This window comes from Nicotiana attenuata, chromosome 1 (genome assembly GCF_001879085.1).
Source record: "Nicotiana attenuata strain UT chromosome 1, NIATTr2, whole genome shotgun sequence".
Classification (NCBI taxonomy): Eukaryota; Viridiplantae; Streptophyta; class Magnoliopsida; order Solanales; family Solanaceae; genus Nicotiana; species Nicotiana attenuata.
The window spans coordinates 29,973,633-29,989,681 of record NC_031989.1 but is presented as its reverse complement, the minus strand read 5'-3'; the positions used below and the strand labels follow the sequence as shown (position 1 = coordinate 29,989,681).

General features: G+C 38.2%; 1 protein-coding gene across 1 annotated transcript; it reads right to left on the bottom strand.

Moving 5' to 3' along the window:
- On the bottom strand, positions 3,026-3,385 carry LOC109234457 (putative lipid-binding protein AIR1). Its single transcript, XM_019400467.1, has one exon. It carries the CDS (start codon positions 3,383-3,385, stop codon positions 3,026-3,028), a length of 360 nt encoding a protein of 119 aa, XP_019256012.1.

Sequence of the window (16,049 nt, the reverse complement as noted above, 5' to 3'; positions counted from 1 at the left end):
ATCGACCGCTCTCGCCACTCTATAGTGGTGCAGGGTTGGACCCGATCAAGCTCCCCCCGGGAACTTCCTCAACTTGAGGTTGAACCGCTTCGGTGGCCTCCGGCTCAGCAGCCTTTGAAGGATTTGTGCCTCCTCCTCTCCGACTTATTAACGGGTGAGCATCTTCGCCCTCGCCCTCATCTCTCTCTTCGTCCTCACACGAAGACGTGCAACAGTTTCCGGAGTCAAAGCTACCGTATCGACCCTAGGTTTTCGAAGCTTGGCCCTTTTTGGCTTCGGGGACTCCGTCGGCGACCCTTTTTTCCTTCTTTTCTTGTCCTTGGCAGGTTTTTGGGTCTCTCCCTCGCCAGGTGGGGGCGACCTCATCGAAACAACATCTCTGAGGCCTGCACAAGCATTAAGTTAAGTGTATTGCTGAGGAGTATTTCACTATAGGATTTAAATATGCAAATAATAAGGACTCACCGTGGTTTTTGGCCTCCCATCGGCCTTTGGCCAAATTGCGCAAGACGCGCTCGGCATATGTGGAAACGGAAGGTAGTTGCCGAACCCAGCCCGGGAGGTCCACAACCGCACCTGGGTACCACTCAACGGCTACATCATCAAAAGGGAGTTAGTTCAAAGGAAAGGGAAAATGTCTAAGTAATGAAACATGCTCGATAGGTCTGTACTTACGCTTCGTATTCCATTCCTCGGGAAATGACATCTTTTCAGCGGGAATCAGGTCGGAGGCCCTGACTTGAACGAAGCGGCTCATCCATCCTCAGTCTTTATCCTCATCGATGCTAGCGAAGAAAGACTTTAGAGATCGACGTTGCAATTTTATCAGACCACCTCGATAGAGACGAGGGCTGTATAATCTGACCAGGTGGTCGAGGTAAAAGACATCCCCTCGACTTTACTCGAAAAGTACCTAATTAGGTGAACAATCCGTTAGAAGGAAGGATAAACTTTGCCCAGTGTCGCTTGGTATTGTCGACAGAAATCGAGGAGCACTAGGTATGGAAAGGGCAAAGAAGGATCTACGGGACCTAAGGTAAATGGGTATGTGTATGCTTAGGTACCCCGCTTTGTGAGTAGTAATATCCTCATCAGGTGAAGGGATCTCCACGTGCACTTCATCTCCCCAACGGCAATCTACGTTCACTTGTTTGAGTTCAGTTATTAAGCTAATATACCAAGACATGGGTTCATATCGTCCTAGAACCGAAGCAGGCTTGTCGACCTTGAAATCGGAAGACATATCACACAATCCGGGGGTACATTCCTCAATGCTAGGAGGTACCACCATTTTTTTCTTCAACGGGCATGAAGACGAAGAGGCCTTCTCTTTTTGTGGAACTGTCTTAGAAGTTTTTGCCATTTTTGTTGTGAAAATTCAGAAGAAGGAGCTGGTTAAGAAATGGGCATAAGGAAGGAATAAGTGCAGAGAGGATTTGATTATATTGTAAAAGTAAAAGTTTGAAGAATGAAGGATTGAAGTATTTATAGAGGATGTCTAAGCGTGTTGGAGAAGCTAAACGGACGACCAATAGCCATCTTTCATTAAAGGCTTTTCGAAAACTGTGTACGCGTAACTTTTGCACGACTTTTCAGTCACACGGACCGACTGACCTCACTAGACTGACATCATGATTGGGACATCGAAGGGGCGAGAATCAGATCGTTTCTTATCTTTTCATTCTAAGAAACGCGGGGACTATCTGTATATGGTCGAAATCGGGGAGCTCGATTTCAAGGACTTAACGGTACCCCGGGCTAGAGTTCAGGCAGCACGGAGTAAAGACCAGATCTGACTGGAAAATGCATACCTCGAGGGAGCAAATCGGAGACCCGTCATGATCTACTACGAGGGCAATACAATTTCGATGACACTTAAGAAAGAGCGGGAATTTCTCAAGGACACGTGGATCAGGGCATAAATTAAGGGATAAGATTTGTACGAAATAGTACGAGTCCGTACTAGGTTGCTATACAGTTGTACCGATAGAATTCTTTACCTTAATTGGAAATGTACCATATTAGGGTTTTCCCCTTCTATATAAAGGGGACCCCAATGATTTGTAAGGAGGATCTCATTCACTTTAATAGAACATTCTACTCTGCTTTTCTCGTTTACTGTGCTCCACAATTGTTCTTCAGCTTTATTGTTTTTACTTTATTGTTCATACTCTTAACTCACCTCGAGGCCCCCGATATAATCGAGCTCGAGGTCCCGGTTTCTCTAACAACACTGGTTTGGTTCATCAATTCTTCTTACTTAATCCTAATATTACTTGTATATTCACTAGTATTGGAATAAATCACATATCTTTAAAACCACAAATCACCTTTAATAGTTACTCACATTTTTTGAGGTAAACACATTCATTACCACCAAATCTAAAACAAGGTTCAAAACAGTGCTGTCTTTTTCTTATCTATGCTAATTTCTGTCTGCAGCTATTTGATCGATCTCTATTTAGTTTCCAGCTTGCCTTCCCTCATGCTTCGAAATTGATTGGAACAAATGTCCATTATAGTATTTTTCTTATCTTTCCCCTTTTCATTCTGAAATCTCAAGAATTGTCAAGCTGTGACTAAAACAATCTCGAAAATATTTATGCTTCTGAAGAGGAAAAAAAAAAAAAAGAAAAGAAAGAAAGAATTTCCTAGTTTATAACCGACAAACAGAACAGGCTATATAGGTAGGAATAAGAGGTTATTGCTAAAAAGGGAGAATGATTACTATAGTTTTAAACATTATACGTAATTCATAATTCATCACGACGATATCATTTTCTTGCTAATAGAACTGGGATACAACACAGAGAATGAAGGCAACGAGCCTAATTCCCTCTAACCACGTACAATAATACATTAATGGAGACAATATTAAGCAATAACCTTAATTAAGCACACAACATACCAAACACACGGAAAGAAAGATGAAAATATAAGCAACTAATTATATATATGCGCATTGACGATACTTTACTAGAAGTCGCCACAAATTTCTTGTAGCGAAAGATGAAAATTAATTAGCTTATGGGCATCGGAAATCCCAGGGACGATTCTTTCCACAGTTGTTGAACAGCAAGCTTAGGGCGTCAAGAGGGAGAATACTGGTGCTGTTTGTTTTAATGGCATCGCAAAGGCAATATGCAAAATCAGCACCAGCTATGCCTTGAATGAGAGAGCAACATTTGGTCTTAGCTTGACTTCCCAAATTAAGGTGCACCAAATCATTTAATAAGTCACCACACACTTCGTATTTGGATGAGTCTGTAGGACATTTACCCGTAACTGTTGGGTAATAATTAATGGAACTAACCATTGTGAAAAACAGAATATTCAAAGTGAGAAAAAGGGCAATGGGGGAGGATGCAGCAGCTAATTTAGCCATTTCAAGACTTAATTAATTAGCACTGATATCAATACTTTTGTTGTGGCCAAGTGAGAACTTTGCTTTGCTTATATAAGGAGAATAATTATTAAGAACTGAAATACCTTAACGACCATTCTTTGTTTGAACATTGAATGTTAGGGAAAACATTTCTATCAAGAATTGCCAAGATTTACGTACTACTAGAAACTTATTTTTATCAAAGTTCTACTAAACGAGGGAAACATGTATTCAATCATAAACTTTATTCTTTTTCTGGTTTACACCCTTTTGGCAAAGTCACTTGGGGGGTTTGAATCTTAGTTAAGGATAATAAATTCTAGACCAAAAACTAAACGAAGTATGCAAGATGGAAGATGTTAATAAATATATTTGAGTTGATTAAATGCTCACAAATGCAACAACATAAAATTACAATGAATATAGATTAATGCTTCTAGCATAACAAAAAGGATTTACTTCCCCAAGTATTGTGGGACTCAAACGATTCCTTCTCCTGACAACAACGTGGAACGAATGGAATAATATAGAGTTCTAGAATCTTTGGATCTCGTGAATATGGGACCAAAAATGTAGGTTCGAACAAGGTAATCAATGAATGAGACAATTTCAGTATATTCCCAGGTCAACTGATGATAGGCTATAATTACGTATTTTAGTCACTTATTACACTCTAATTTACTGCATTTTAATTGAGTTTGCGCTTTAATCGCTAGTGTTTTGCACTAACGGTGTGTTTTATGCCTTGTAGGAGTGATTCCGAGATATATAGATGTTATGGAATGAATTCAAGTGATTTGGAGCTTTGAAGTCTGAGTAAAAGCCCAAGGAATTAAGCCGGGATCGTATTCGAGGATCAACGGATGATAAAACAACAAAACGAAGACTCGAGTAGGCATATTGCGCACTGTCTAGTAAAATACACATAACTTTTTGCTCAAAACTCCATTTGGACTCCGCAATATATGGTTGGAAAACTAACTCAAAGGGCTACAACTTTCATGTTTTACGTTTTTCCAAATTCCAAACGGAACAGGGTGAAAAATGCGGTAGAAACCGCGACAGCGGCAGAAAATCAGAGAACTTGTCTGGCCGCGGTCCTACCGCGTTTTGGCCGCAGCCGCGCCGCTCCAGGCGTCAAGAAGAAGTCCTATTTCGTCCGGGACGAGGTTATTTCGGCCCTACACTATTCCAACTCGTATAAAAGGGGTCCTAAACCTATTTTGAAGGGAGGAGGACACACTTTTGACATAATTTAGACCTAAGGAGGCTAAGGAGACCGAAGATTCGACCTAAGGAGTCAAGAACACAATAGGAGCAAGGCGCGGAATTCTTCAACGAGTTTTTCCTTCTTCTTCCTATTTTTTTCATTGTTGGTTATGATTTTTAGTATTGTAGTTTTACATACTATTATGAATAGCTAATTCGTTTTCTAGGGTTTTGATGGAACCTTTTGGGGATGAATTGGTTGTTATATTAATATAGTTTTGAGTTAGTTGTTAATCTCTATTTGTTCAACTACGTTTTGATTTTGGTTAATTGAAAGGATCCTCAATTAGCCGTTCCTATTTATTATGTATCTGTTTGAGAGAGAGTGCATATTTAGGTAGTTGTTTGAACAACATCACTCCCGGAGTATAGGCGAGAGTCATAACCGAGGATTTAGAGGTTGGATTAGAGATAACGATACCTCGGGTGCGATCTAAGTGAACTGTAATGTGAATCTAGCTAGCGTAGCTTGAGAGAGTGCGTCTAGTAAATTATCATAATTGCTTGAGAGAGATTTATGATAGCTGGAGAGTTCATGATTGATAGAGGCAACTAAGTCAAAGCTATAAGAAACATACAACTAATGAAATCAACAATTGGGGAAATCATAACTCTAGACCTCCTTAATTTAGTCTCCAACCCTTTGTCTCATTAGTTGATAATTTTACTGCTTTGTAGTATTTGCTAGTTAATTAGTTAGAAATATAAATCTCAATCTTTATAATTTAGAAAATTGTTCAAATTTGTCTTCTTAGTGATATTAAACAGATATAGCTAAGCCTTAGTTCTTTGTGGGATTCGACTTCGGACTTTTAGACCGGATTATATTTGCAGCGACCGCTTATCCTTTTTAGGACTAGAGTTGGGCGTGATCATCAACCCTTTACATAAAGTCCTTTTTTTCAAGAAGTGAAGATCCTTTTTGTTCTCTATCTCTTCCTACATTTCCCAAAAACCCTAAAAAGTACAAAGCAAGGAATATCCTAAAGAAATTTTCCTTGTGTCTATATTTGAACTTAGGCTACCGTTGTCTCCTTATCATAGCTGCCCGTCTTTGGCATCAAACGTCTTGAAAGCAAACTTCAGTTGTCATACCATGGTCGACCCCGTCCTTTATCTTAATTATGCTTTACCATCGATACGCCAAATTTAGACCTATACAAGAACAAAAACCACTGTATCGATTGTAGAGTCCTGTTAATCTCATACTCCCTCGTTTATGTTTATGAGCTTGGGCTTCTAATTGTTGCCTAAAGGATTTGATTTGCCAAATTTGTATATGTTAGTAAACTGTATTTGTAAATTAATTCTGGAAAAGATAAAATAACATATAAACATATATTAACAAATAAATTTGGTCCAAAAATTAATCAATCAATCATTTGACCGAATCCGAATCTGAAGCATTTTTATTTTCCCTCCATTTCCCACTCACCCTCTTTTAAGCTAAATAATTCGTACTACATCAACGATGCTATTTCGTAAGCTATTTCGTCTTTTTGAGCTTAAGATAATCATCTGAATTAGTTTAATGATGTAGGCCCTTAACCGTCGTGCACGAATCTTAATCCCCAATTATAAAAAAAATGATAATAATAATAATACTTAAAAAAGGATTAGCAAGCAAATATTCTATTGCTATAATTATTTTTATGTTCATTCGTTGATCCTTTACTGTTGGACAAAATTGGGTTCATGTTTGAGGGGATTTGGCATGACATGACAACTAGGTCCAACAATTGGTATAAAAAGCTAACGTTTTAGGATTTGGCATATGGTAGCCTAAAGTTATTCTCTCTCTCTTCTAATGATTCAATCACCATCCTAAAAATAAGCCCCATCAAATCTATTTTCCTTAAAATAGCAAAAAATTTAAAAGCCTCTCTCTCTTCTCTCATAGCAACCATCATCCTAGAAATTAGGTTCCATTTCCTTCGGTAGTATCTGAAAAAACTCTCAAATATTTTTTAAATTATTTTTCTAGTTTTTTAGGGAAACTTACACGAATATCCCAAATAAGTCTCAACTTACCAACCTCTAGCCATTAGTCATAAACTTACCAAAACTAGCCAAGCACATATAAAAATTAAAAAATTAAATAAATAAGGTTCTTTCTCTCAAAGAATCACATGGAAAAATCTCCTTCCATATTTTAAGCGTGATTAGCAACATTAGATGCAAGACAGAAAGGAAATTTCATGGATGAGGTAGCAAATAAGGTGATGAAATACAAAAAAAAAGATATACATTATTCCAAAAATCTAAGCAAAAAAGAAACTTTTTCAATAGGTATAGTTGAAAAACATATAGATAAGTCAATATACAAAATTTAAGGAAGATTGGAGGTGATTTGGACTGGTTTTGTATCAAAATTCGTAATTAAATCGAATTCAAAAAATTCTTCCGCGACACGTGTATCAACACATGTATCACGCATGTATCTCATACACAGGTATATATATAATACACAATTGACACTATGATACATATGTGTCACACAAATGATACACAGTGTGATACACATATCTTTTTTTTTCATGTTCAGTTTTTACTTTGAATATTCAATTCAAACCACCTCAAAACTTCACCAAATCATCCCAAAATTGAGACTCAAGCTCCTTAAAATGTATCCAATCTATTCTAATAACAACCACTCAAAAGAAAGCAAAGACCTTTTTTTGCTACAAATAGCTAATTAGCTAATATTAGTAATATTTGGCTAGTATTAGTAATATTTTATGAATTGGCCAATTTTTGTAATAAGCTACTTTTAAATGGACATAGCTGGTAGTTTTCCTTTTTTTATCTGTATATCCAAATATATATAGCATAACAATAATTATATTATTTGTATATCACATTGTATAACATAATAATAATAATGTGTATATCAAAAAAGTATATTAAAATTTTATTTTCCTTCTTTGAATAACACATTTCAGATTGAAAACCCAAGTTCAAGACAACTTCACATGTGTATCCCCTATTGTATCCCGTTAATATCTCTATGTACATCAGTGATATCTCAAGTATAGCATGTATATCTGTGTATACCCATAAAAATTTGTGTTATATATACGATATACAATGTGATATACATGGGCGTCCATAAATTAATTGTGTTGTATACGCGATATACAAAGTGATATACACAGACATCCTTAAAAGCCCGTGTATGATATACACTAATGTACACGATATACAACGTGATATACATATGTCGCAGTTGGATTTTTATGTCTGACTTTTTACCTGAAACCAATCTAAATCACTTATAATCTTGCTCAAATTTTGTATAGCCTCGTTTAGGTATTTTCAACCAATTTTAATCACACCAACTCATTCACTCCAACCAAAAAAAAAAAAAGAAGAGAGAAGAAAAACAAAGTTGAAATATATTTTTTCTCTCTTACTTTTGCTTCTGATTTTCTCTGATGTGAGATCAACTTTACCTTTTCATCCCACTGGTTCTTTTGTATAATTTGCAAGAATTTTTACTAAACTATGAGAGCGAAAGAGAAGAGATAGAAGAAGAAATACAAGAAGAGAAAGGGGGGAGGGGAAGCAGTGAACAAGAAGAGAAGTGAGCGGCGAAGGGCGGGGGGGGGGGGGGGGGGTAGGGGGGGAGCGAGACGGTTTGGGTCCAATTGTTTGAGAGAGAATATATAAGAGAGTAGTTTTAGAATTTAGCTAGATAATGCCAATTGTTTGGGCTGTCTTTACCAAACCTAATATAAAGCTAATACCAAATTGTCACTTCGTGCCATTTTATCATGTTTTGTTTTGAGTTAAGGAAAGAAACCGACTGGTCAATGGGCCTGTTTTCTTGGGTTCGTTGCTTTTACTAGGCCTAATGTTATTAATGGGCCAATATGTATCCAAGTCCATTACAATCAAATGGTCTATTATGAACACAGGTGGCTATTCGAGTGAAGTAAAAATTGCACGGGGCGCCCTATTTGGTCGCCCCCATTTAATCTATACCCATTTTTTTTGTAAACTTTTAACTTGTACCCACTTTTTAAATAACTTCATCCCCATTTCTCCTCCTCCTTCTGCTCCTTCGTTTTCTTCTTCTTCTTCTACTTCTTCTTCTTTCTGAAGATTAGACTTCAGGCCTCATAGATCCATGTTGGCTAGGTCTACAGTGATCTCAGATTCATGGTCCTAGACTTTACATATACATCTTTTCTGGCATTGTTCCTGTTGTTTTCTCTTTCCCTGTGGTTCCAAAGAATTCAAGATATTCCACTTGTCCCTCTTTCCTCTGAGAAATTTTTGTGGTCTCATAATATTTAAATAGTTAGAAACTACTGCTCAAACAACATACTGAATCCCTTCGAGTTATTGATTCGCCTGACTCAAAAGCATGCACAAACTGCTTCGTCAACCGTCCATTAGAGACGGGATCAAGAAATACATAATTCATCCTACTTTGATACTGAACTGTATATAATGTTAATGATTGGCTATGTACTTGTTTGTATGGATTTCAGTCCCTCCTCAAGAACTTCAGCTCTTCGCCAGTTACAAAACAAAAACTTCAGCTCTAGAGCTGAAGTTCACCAGTTACAAAAATAAAACTTCAGCTCTAGAGCTGAAGTTCGCCAGTTACTAAATAAAAACTTCAGCTCTAGAGTTGTAGTTCGCCAGTTATAAACAAAAACTGCAGCTCTAGAGCTGAAGTTCGCCAGTTATAAACAAAAACTAGAGCTGAAGTTCGCCAGTTACCAGACAAAAACTTCAGCTCTAGAGTTGAACTTCAGGCCCGGCTACTAGAATGCTGAAGTTTTGCGTGATTGCCTTTGCTACTTCAGCCCCGTATGCTGAAGTTATGCGAAAAAGCGGGTACACTTGCAATTTTTTTTGCAAAGCGGGCACAAGTTAAAACGTGACACAAAAAGCGGGTATAGATGCAAATGCCCCTCGAGTGAAGCATCAGGGGTCCAAATTAGAGCTAACAACTCCAGCCCAGCAATAAGAAGGAAAATTAACATGAAAATAGCACGGACTAGCCAGTTTTCGGACTGGACCTTATAACTCACTTGAACTTTTTTATTTTATTTTTTATTTTTTTTATTTTTTATATTAGTTGGCGATTTGTCATTCCCATAATATATCAACAGGAATCCAAATATACGAGTACCTATCGACCCTATTATAAAACAGGAAGGTTCAAATTAAGGAGGAGTAGGTTGAAAAAGTAATCTGGTATGTGAAAGTGAATCAGACAATCAACATGAATTTCCTACAAGGCTATAACAATTGAGGTTAACATGTCCATCTCCTAGTTATGAGTATATTGTTCATGTATTTGCACCTTTTATTCATCATTAGCGATTTCTGCGTCTTGCCGACGTTCATGTTCTCCATCTAACTACTTCCCCTTTTCCTCTTATTTTTTTTTTTTATTTCTCAAAATAGTACGTAATAACTTTATATAAATTAAGATAGTAATACTGTCTTTTTAACATAATTGAAAAAAGTGCTTACCAACATTTATTTACCACTAAATTCAAGACTTTTTTTAAGCTTTATACTTTTATCCAAACAAGTAATTGCTTATTTATAAAACAAACTTTAGTACTTAAAAATTACTTTTTTCCGGATAATCCAAACAGGCCTAAATATCTATGATCACCTCCATCCTCACCATCTTTTTGTAGACAAGTTCGACTGACACCCCAGTCTAGCTCGGAATGGGTATAAACACCCTCTTTGGGGATGACAAATGAGTGGGTCGAGTTGGATATAGGACCGGTCGAAAACGGGTAATAAAAAAAAATGAATAAATTATTTGATCCGATTCATATTTAACATATAATAAACGAGTTAACCGGCGGATAATATGGGTAACCGTATTATCCATGACTTCTTGAATATGATAACTTTTTAGAGAATTCCCAGTCTCCCAAACTTAAGGGTAATATAAGTATTTGACAATTAAAAATTTAGAGGGCAAAATAGGTATTTGACAATCAAAAATTTGGAAAATCTAGTTGAGTGTCCTTCTGAGTGCAATAGGCATGATAAATGACTTTGTTGTTACAAACGAAAGAAAAGTGACTTTAGAAGATAATTTGGGATATATAGTTGAGTGATCATTTGAGTAATGGACTCATAATATGAGTGGTTAACTATTTTCTTTTAACCATTTTGCCACCACTCTTTAAGGATAGTAGATTTATGTATAATAATTGTTAATAATCACCCTGATCATTTGCTTCTTTAATACATACGTATAATGACCGGTAGCAGAGCGCCAAGTGTCCTCGCTCGCACCTTATCTAATCAAACTTCGTTTTTAACCTTTCTTTTTCTTCTATTTTCTTCATCTTATAATTCAATAGAAGCAATGAGGATAAAGAGTATGTACTAAGGCCGTATTGTGGTCCAGGCCCGGGCCAAACGGGCTTAAACGGGCCGGGCCAAACGGGCCTAGGCTTAGGCGGGCCGGGCTTAGGCGGTCCCGGGCTATGGGCCGGGCCCACGGGCCTAACGGGTTTTTTCGTTCCGGGCTATTTTTTTAAATATTTTTTTTAATCTAAGGCAATTTCTTGTAGACTATATATGTATATACTAATATAAATTGCTTATATATAGCTATATATATATATATATATATATATATATATATATATATATATATATATATATATATATATATATAGTTCAAATTAAAGTTTACATTTAATACTTGGTATCAAAGCTGCAAATTAAAGATTACATTTAATACTCCAAATTAAAGTTCAATACCTTCAATATAATACTTCAAATTAATCTAACAAACTAGAACATTAAGCATAATACGTCTAATAATTTTAAAATAACACAAATTGTCTCAAATCAACTTAAAATCTTAAATACGAATGTCTGGAGAACGCGCAAGAGAACTCTTTATATGCCTCCTTAAAGAGCCTGTCCCTCCTTTCGACGACGAGTGTAGACTCGACCACAGTTCTTGCACTTTATTATGTAAACTTCTTCATTTTCTTCTACCACATTAAAGTGTTCCAAAACAAATGGGTGCAATCTAGAATCACCGGGCATGATTTAACTTGAATTAAGAATTTGAGTTTGAGAAATGAGAGATGAGTGAAGACTTGATGACTTGAATACTTCAATTTGAGTTTGAGAAGTGACAGAGATTGATGAATTTGTGAGTAAAAATAAAAGAATGAGGGGGTATTTATAATTGAGAATAGGAAAAAATATAATTATAAAAAGTTTGGGGTTAAAACAAAGTTTGGGGGCGAAATGACTATTTTTTTTAAACTTCCCAACGGCTGAAATTAAGGGTCAACGACTACTTTTTTAATTTCTAGCCGTTGGGCTTTTTTTTAAATTTTTTTTTTTTGAAATATTACCGTTGGGCCCGTGAGGCCCGGTTGAACCGGCCCGGCCTGCCTGCCGGTCCCGAGCTCGCGGGCTTTTTGGTTGAGCCGGCCCACAGTGGGCTTTTGCACCATTAGAGACCGGCCCGTTTGAGACCAGCCCGTTTGCCCGTTTGGCCCGCGGTCCCGGGCCGGCCTCTCGCTGGGCCCGGCCCACAATACAGCCTTAGTATGTAGTGTGGAATACATGCATGTTGGTGAATACAGCAATAAATATCTAGCGACTTGACAATTTGTTGAAGAGCTCATGCGCAAATTTGTTGAAAGATTGATAGGCGTAATTGGATGATGTAGCAAATAAATCTCAAAGCAAAGTAGCAATATCATGTTCAAACGATATAGACAGAAAGAATATAGTTCACTTTAGAGAAGGTTCGAAACTATGTTGTCTTTGCTGATCTTAGGTTACTTTCTGTCTGCCAATTTAGTTACCAAGTCAACTAAGGAATTCACATCCACCTTTCCCTGTTAAAAAAAGGTCATCAAACGTCACAAAATCGATAACAGCAGTTACACGTATACGTTCTAAGCATAGGAATTCATCACTTAATCGAATTGTAGCTCTAAAGGTTATTCAATTCTTTACACAAATTACGATCACGATTGAGCGTGGTGGAATGATTGAAACTTTTCTACTTTTGATCACATAATCGAATATATGATTATTTGTTAGTAAAGAATCTCTTGATGAAGTGCACTTTACTTCCTTAATAAACCTGCTTGATACTAATATAAATTATTAACTGAACACTAAATTTCGAACACCATATAATTTGAAAAGAGCTCGAAAGTTTCAAATAATTTTCAAAATCTCAAATACACTTCCATCAACATGAATTATGCCTCCTAGAATTATGAGCCTACCTGCATAACAACCATTCTTTGTTTGAAAGTTAGGGAAAACATAATTGTCAAGAATTGCCAAGATGTCGACTACTTGCAACTCATGGTGCCTACAGGTACATTTATGGTAAAGAATCCAAGTTAGTGGCTGTAACATTCACCTTTTTTTTTCAATCAAAAGTTGTACTTGTCACGACCCTAAACCCGGACCCGACCGTGGTGGCGCCTCTCGTGAAGACAAGGCCAGCCGACACACCTCCAATTCACTTTAAGCAATTAAAATAATAAATATTAAGTCTTTAACAGAATTAAAATCCCAAAATAAACAGTGAACAGTACAAATTGGGAATTAAAACCAACACAGCCCGACATCGGGGTGTCACTAGTCATGAGCATCTAAAATAATACAAGTCTGAAAGTCTACTCCACTACTACATAACTTAATCAGAAAGGGAATAAGATAGAGGGAGAATGCACTGAGCTGCGAATCGCCGGACAGCTACCTAGTGAATCTCCGAAAATCTGTTGGACAGCTCTCAACCCTCGCTAGCAGGACCTATAGCACCCGAATCTGCGCACACGGGTGCAGGGAGTAAAGTGAGTACTCCAACTCAGTGAGTAATAATAATAAATGAAGACTGAGCGATACAAAATCACGTTTAACACAACAATAAGCTATAAGAGGCAGATCAAAAATCGGTAAACACAATTAAACAATGAAGTCTCAGAAAACACCTTTTAAACAGTTAAACAAATAAAAAAAAAGCAGCTAGAAAGGTAAACACACAAGAAACGCCCCTCGGGCTCAATAGCAACAACAGAATCAGCCACTCGGACAATATCATAGAACAATACAAGCCACTCGGGCTATATCTCATATCACAATGGGTACCCGCGCTCACTGGGGGTGTACAGACTCCGGAAGGAGCCCCTTACGGCCCAAGCGCAATATCAAGCCATCTCGTGGCATAATCAAACAGGCTCTCGGCCTCATATCAATCACAAGCCACCTCGTGGCGTAAAATATCAGGCCCCTCGGTCTCATTATCATAATCAGTTTATCACCGCTGCGGCGTGCAGCCCGACCCAAAAGTATCCTCACAACACAGGCCCTCGACCTTACTCGGTCAGAATCTCATAAGACCCCCGGGCAACAGTAAACATGATGCTCAGCTCAAAATATCTTTTAAAATATCATTTAAAGGGTTTAAAACAGAGTAAGCATGGCTGATTTATGAAAACAGTAAAATATAGTATGACTGAGTGCAAGTATAAAGTCAGACAGTGAGAAAAATAGCAGTAAATATCCCCTAAGGGTCCAAACAGTTGGCATGAAGCCCAAATATGGCATTTAGCCCAAAACATAATAATATCAAACAATTTGCAATCAAATACGCAGTAAAACAGTCATTCGGGATGGACCAAGTCAATATCCCCAACGGTGTACGAACCCACGCTCGTCATCTAGCGTGTGCATCACCTCAACATAGCCTAACGCTGTGTATTCCGGGGATTCATACCCTCAGGACAATATTTAAAATCATTACTCACCTCAATCCGGCCCAAGCTCTAGCTCGCGATGCCTTTGCCCCTGGAATCGGCCTCCGGATGCTCCGAGTCTACCAAAATCAGAACGTAACCATCAAAATATACTAAAGGGTCAAAGCCCACTCGAAAATAATCGAAAAGCAACGCAAATCCCGAAATTACCAAAACCCGACCCCCGGGCCCACGTCTCGGAATTCGATAAATTTTACATCATTAGATTCCTTATCTCCCCACGAGTTCATACATATCAAAAGTTCCAAAATTCGACCACAAATGGACTTTCAAATCCTCAATAAAAGGCCTAAGTTTCTAAGCCCTAGTTCCTCCATTTTTGGCTTAAATTCCATTAATTTCAGCCCTAATCCGTGAATTAATACAATAGGAACGAGTTTTAGGTCCAAAATCCTTACCTCAATGAAGCTCCCTTGAAATCCTTCTTCAAAAATCGCTCAAAACTCCCGAAATCGCTTTTAAAAATGGTGAAACCCTCTGAAAATCGCGAAGGAAGAAATATATACATTCTGACCCAGGCTTATCGCACCTGCGGTCAATCCACCATATCTGCGGTTTTCACTTAAGCTCCGCCTTCCGCATCTGCGATGCCCAATCCGCACCTGCGCCATCGCAGGTGCGATTGCACAACCGCTTCTGCGGTCACAGCCACGCCCCTGGCCGCATCTGCGACCCCCTTTTTGCTTCTGCGAGACCGCACCTGCGGTCACCTAGCCGCAGGTGCGGTTATGACAGCAATTCCAACACTTCAGCTGCCAAACCACTTCCAAACTTCCCGTCAATCATCCGAAATCACCCCGAGGCCCCCGGGACCTCAATCAACAGCACAAACACATCCTATACTACTATTCAAACTTATACCAACTTTCAGAACACCCCAAACTACATCAAAACCACCAAAACACATCGAATTCAAGCCTAAGGTTCTAAAATATTCCGCATTCCGCTTTTGATCAAAAAATATACCAAATCACGTCCGGATGATCTGAAATTTTGCACACACATCCCAAATGACATAACGGAGCTACTGCAACTTCTTGAATTCCATTCCGACCCCTATATCAAAATCTCACCTATCAACCGGAAAACGCCAAAAACTCAATTTCGCCAATTCAAGCCTAAATCTACTCCGGACCTCCAAAACACATTCCGATCACGCTCCTAAGTCCCAAATCATCTCCCGAAGCTATCCGACCCTCGGAACTCACATTCGAGCCCTCTAACACATAAGTCAACATCCGGTTGACTTTTCCAACTTAAGCTTTCTTAAAAGAGACTAAGTGTCTCAAACCTTCTCAAAACCTTTCCGAACCCGAGCCAACCAACCCGATCACCTATAGAACCGATAAACAAAGCAAATAGAAGCAGAAATGGGGGAAACAGAGCGGTAACTCATGAAACGACCGGCCGGGTCGTTACATCCTCCCCCTCTTAAACAAACGTTCGTTCTCGAACGAGTCAAGAAACATACCTGAAGCCTCAAATAGGTGAGGATATCTGCTCCGCATCTCCTGCTCGGTCTCCCAGGTAGCCTCCTCCATGGGCCGACCTCTCCACTGCACTTTCACTGAAGCTATATCCTTTGATCTCAACTTTCG